At 40.6% G+C, this 5,032-nt stretch overlaps 1 protein-coding gene across 1 annotated transcript; it reads right to left on the reverse strand.

The window, feature by feature from the left end:
- Positions 1-308: 308 nt before the first annotated feature.
- On the reverse strand, positions 309-4,301 carry LOC109828257 (auxin efflux carrier component 6-like). Its single transcript, XM_020395290.1, is given in 8 exon segments — positions 309-845; positions 975-1,051; positions 1,204-1,361; positions 1,458-1,543; positions 1,633-1,751; positions 1,926-1,932; positions 3,871-4,002; positions 4,004-4,301. Coding segments are annotated over 8 exon segments (900 nt in total). The 5' UTR covers positions 4,258-4,301; the 3' UTR covers positions 309-778.
- Between the last annotated feature and the right edge of the window lie 731 nt (positions 4,302-5,032).

A 5,032-nucleotide genomic window follows, 5' to 3' on the forward strand; every position in this document is an offset into this window, starting at 1 on the left:
TAAGTTAACACCTCTAGAGGGGTTAAAATGAGTTAAACCCTCAAAATGAGGGGTTTACTAATACTCCTATTTAGATGGAATAAGAGTTAACCCTTCTAATTATAAAGAAAATAGTCAAAATCATTGTTATTCCTAAACACTAAAACTGATCATAAGGGCTAAAATAAAACTTATTTAACGGGTTAATAATTTAGTCATTCGGATTATCAAATAGGCTAAGTACATTAATCATTCTCTTTAACCCCTCTTCATTAACCCTTTGCCAAACGGGGCCTATATGTCGAAGGAAGAACCATCGTTCGTTTACATCTAATCATCAGTACTTTTACCATTTGTGGAAACATAAACTTTGAGAAGACAATCATTAGTACAGTAGTAACAAGTGCAAAGGGTGATAGTGGATGAAATAATTAGATACTAGCTAGTTAGTCAAAAACACGCATGAGAATCCTATATATCTCATTATATCCCCTCGTAGTTTACTCATCTTAGGCCATGATTACTCTCCTTTCGGCCACCACTAACAGCTTCATGCATTGATATACGATCACCCTTTGCTCATTGAAAATCTCTTAAATTCAACCTAACAAAAAGGACTCTAGAGTTGTGATAATTGAGAAGGATCTCATATTGGATTGCGTTGCTATCACGAGGACTATAGATTCGAAACAACAATCTCTAGAGCATATATAGCTCAATCTAGGCTCACAATGAGTTTCAATCTTGCATCGACTCTCCTACTTAGTCTGATTTGATGATTGTGTCCGTCCCCCTTCCTTCATAGCCCCAAGAGTATATAGTAGAGAAGTGTCATGGGCAAAGATACAAGCATGCCAAAGATAACCCTACAAGGCAAAAACACAGCTTTATGATTCAAGTAATTAGTTTATTGAAGGGAAGAAATTTGTTTAATTTTTGCACGCTATGATTGGGAAAACTTGAATTCATTGTATAAATGTTTAATGAGGATGTACCCGGTACTCAGTATGTCAGGATGCAATCCATATTCTCTTGCAAACACAAAAGGTACTATTCCCTGAGGGAGAGCTGCCTGAAAAAAATTTGAAAGCCAAAAAGGTTGACAAAGGTCTTAGTGCGCTCTTCTAGAGTGAGTTAGTAATCTAAAATTACTATATATATGTATACATATATGTATACATATATGTATACATATATGTATATGTATGAGTGTATCTGTATAACCTGAACGATTGCAGTATGCAACCGTGCTCCTTTCAATCCAACAGCCATTGATGTCATTGACATTATCATAGGCCCAGCAATAAAACGGATCAACATACTTAGAATTGTCATCTTAGTCCCACAAGCGATGATTCTCGGTTGAAGCGCCATGAATAAACCTTAAATTTAAAATTTAAGGCCAATTAACTCAAAAGATATTAAACTGACTATCTTAACCAAGACTAATATGGAACAATATTAGGCATTTTACGTACCTAGACTGAACATGGCCATTCCAAGTCCTGCATCTGAAATTATCTTTATCGAATTACTTACCAAACTTGGCATATCAATTCCCCACCTAAACAAATCATGAAAAATCACAATAATGAAAGAAACGCATATTTTTATTTTTTGAATATCTTAATTTCCTCACGTTTTAGGACTCACTGGAAGGAGATCAAGGACCAAAGGAGGCCTAAAACACTTGAATAAGTGTTAGGGTTGCGAGAAAGTTTTCGGCCAACCATGGTCAATATTAGCCTTAGCATAACAAAAGCTCCGGGCATCTTTGGGTTCTGTTTGTCATCATCATTTAGTACGAACTTGGATGTGCTTCTGAAACTTAGGTCGACCATATTCTCTCCTGCGACAATATAAGACGGTCTCACAATTAATCTGCCAAAAATTTCTTTTCTTTTTTATTTTTTTATGTAACCAAGATTGAAAGCAATTAAATTAACCTGAAGTCTCCAAATATTAATATATTTCATTTACTAGTAATCACTAATCGATATACGAAACTCATCAGTACAGTTTTAGGTTGCAATTTGATATATAACAGCGATCGCTCAGTTGGTTAGAACTTAGAAGGCATATATACTACAAGGAATGTAAAATAAAGAAAAAAGTTCGAAGAACGAAAAAGAAAAAGCAATTTCTTCTACATAGGGGTTAAAAATGGTGGTAATTTCATTTTCATGCTTATATAGCAAATTAAGGAGAAAGAGATGACTCTTTTTTTAACCTTGGTCAATGGTGGCAGCTTTACTAATTAATAGAGGGAACCTCTTTCGAGCAAGCAAGGAGACATCGCACGTCTTCGTGACCTCTCCTTTCTTGTGAGCTTGCTCCATACCGAGACAACAGCGACACCTCAGTGCAAAATTAGGTGCAACAATTTGTACCCCACTCAAATCTCCTCGACGGCACAAAAGACACAGATAACATCCCTCCATGTGCACCAATAAAATAAAATTCAGACTCTCAAGCACACACGCGCACAAGCAACGAAACAAGTTGACTCAGATGAATCAGGAAACAAGCCCCAACCAACCAACATAGCTCACAGAGCTTACTGCTCAAACTTTGTACCGTTACTCCTCCTCAGGAGTTCGTGTTTTCTAGATGTCGCTTCCTATAGTAGAGAAGATACTTCCCTAATTAAATTAATTAGAGGACCAAGACTGAATCTAAAACTCTAATTTTTGTAACTTATGTCAGTTTTATTATAAAGAAAAAATAGTCAAAATCATTGTTATTCTCAAACACTAAAACTGATCACAAGAGCTAAAATAAAACTTATTTAACGGGTTAATAATTTAGTCCTTCAGATTATCGAATGAGCTAAGTACATTAATTCTTCTCGTTAGCCCCTCTTCCTTAACCATTTGCCAAACGGGGTCTTAGAGAGTAAAATTATTGCCCCTGGAGGTTTTGTACGGACCCAAACAACACTTGGATATAATAGAGGGTACGTGTCAAATTAAATTCTCCTCAATTTTACATCTTCTATGCTCCACTTAAACTCGTCATGAATACTATCCCTCTTATTTTTGTTTCGGAACAGGTTGTGAATGTGTACTATTTAACAATGGACGGTTTACAGTTTAACCCGTTGCTGCGGCGGATAACCCTCCCCGGTTCATATTTCTCAATCGGTAAAGACAAAGAAGCAAAGAAGCAACATAGCACACTAGTAGTGTACTTACCTCCAACATCTTTGCCCCCCTGTCCCTCGGTAACCACCTCCGGCGACTTACCCCACACCGGAGTCCCCAGCTCCATCCCTTCAAAGTTTGACGCCCTTGTCGGCGTCGGCTGAAGCGAGTACGCATCTGACGTCGATGCGTATGGCGTGTTGACGGAGTATATCTCAGCCCCAGATACGTTTGACAGGCGCGCGGGTGACGTCCCGTCGGATGGATGTAACCCTCCGATCATCATGAGACGTCGGCGACGACATCAGCCTGTACCGGACGCGTATTGGCCTTCGATGGACTGGGAATTACTGGCGGTGCCGAGGCAGCATCCGCTTATGTCAACGATGTAGATCCCTCCTCCTCCACTCACACGCCTCCGCAGCGGCGGTCTCCGGGGGTCTAAACGGTCAATTCGGAGATATCAGCGTGCGGCGCCTCGCCGGAAGCGTGTGTGTATCGAGTGGTAAGTTGTGTTCCGGAAAAAAAATTGTTAGGCGGCTGGATCACCTCGAACAGACAGGACAAAAGCTAGTATTTGGTGGGTGTTGGGTGTTGGGTCATGACCTTACACACATTTCCATCTTTTGCGACCTGATTATAATTAACATGCATGTATAATGACTTCGCCAAGACTCAAAAGTCAGAACATATTTATAAATTTAGTTCAGATCGGGTTCGGCTCGGTTACCATATGATACACTGAAACACTACTACTTGGACCATGAGGTTCTGCGTAAAGCTGCCGTACATGGCTCGTAGCAAAGGGATGCCCATGACTAGGGTGTTGGGCAACGTGGCGACCGAGAATAGGGTGATGAGCCAATCGATGCGGCGGCCGGAGGGCGAGGACGAGGAGTTTGGAGAGGGTGTCGGCGAGGAGGAAGCGGAGGTCCATGGTGTACGGGTTGTTGAGGGAGATGAAGTGGAAGGAGAGGACAGGGACGGCGAAGGTGGCGACGAAGCGGTTGATGCCGGAGCATTGGTCCGGGGTGAACACGTGCCACCGGCGGACGGCAGCGTAGGCGAGGAGCATTGCGGAGTAGAGAGGGGCCATCGCGCACATCACGGCGTAGAAGTCCTCCGGTGTTATCATTCTTTATTTTGCGCTTGAAGCCTGTGGATGTTTAGAGAACTAATGTGAAGGGGAGTGGAGAGGGAGAGGGTATTGTGGATGGTGAGGTTTATATACACGGGTGAGAGAATGGGGAGCTTAAACGTTTTAAGCAACGTCATCAAATTGGGGGTAATCGATAATATAGCGCAAGTCTTCCGAAGTCATGCAAATAAAAGTCAATCTTCTTAAAATTGTTATTTATTTATTTTGTTAGATCTTAAAATTATAATCTCAACAGTACTCATCATCGCAACTTTAGAGTTTTGATGAATAGAATGATCATGTAATATAGTATCAGAGCAATACAAGTTTAGAAGGATCCGCGTACCGTTATGTGAGTCCAGATTTAGTGCTTTCGGCCTCTAAAAAGGACTCATAAGAGGAGGGTCATGCTTGAGGTTAAAATTATAGCTTTCCATCGTGATCACAACATTGAAGACTTTCGCACTTGGATGTGATTAACCTGATTAGATTCATATTTATGCATAACTATTCCCATATAAACATAATTGGGTAAAGATCGTTGCATACCCTGGCATCTCTTCGCAAAAGCGAAGCCGACAAATGAAGAGGCAGTAGCGTGTCTGTGACTTTGGGTGCCATTTCTGAGCTAAAGGCCGTATGTATGTTTAAGTAAAGACTAAAAAGCCAAAGGAATTTATTCCCTCCTTTTTCTTGTTTCCTTATTAGCTAGCTTTACAATTACAATTACAATTACAGGGTTTGAAGCACCAAGGTCGAGGCTGCTTCATCA

The sequence above is a fragment of the Asparagus officinalis genome, unplaced genomic scaffold (assembly GCF_001876935.1).
Source record: "Asparagus officinalis unplaced genomic scaffold, Aspof.V1 AsparagusV1_Un912, whole genome shotgun sequence".
Classification (NCBI taxonomy): Eukaryota; Viridiplantae; Streptophyta; class Magnoliopsida; order Asparagales; family Asparagaceae; genus Asparagus; species Asparagus officinalis.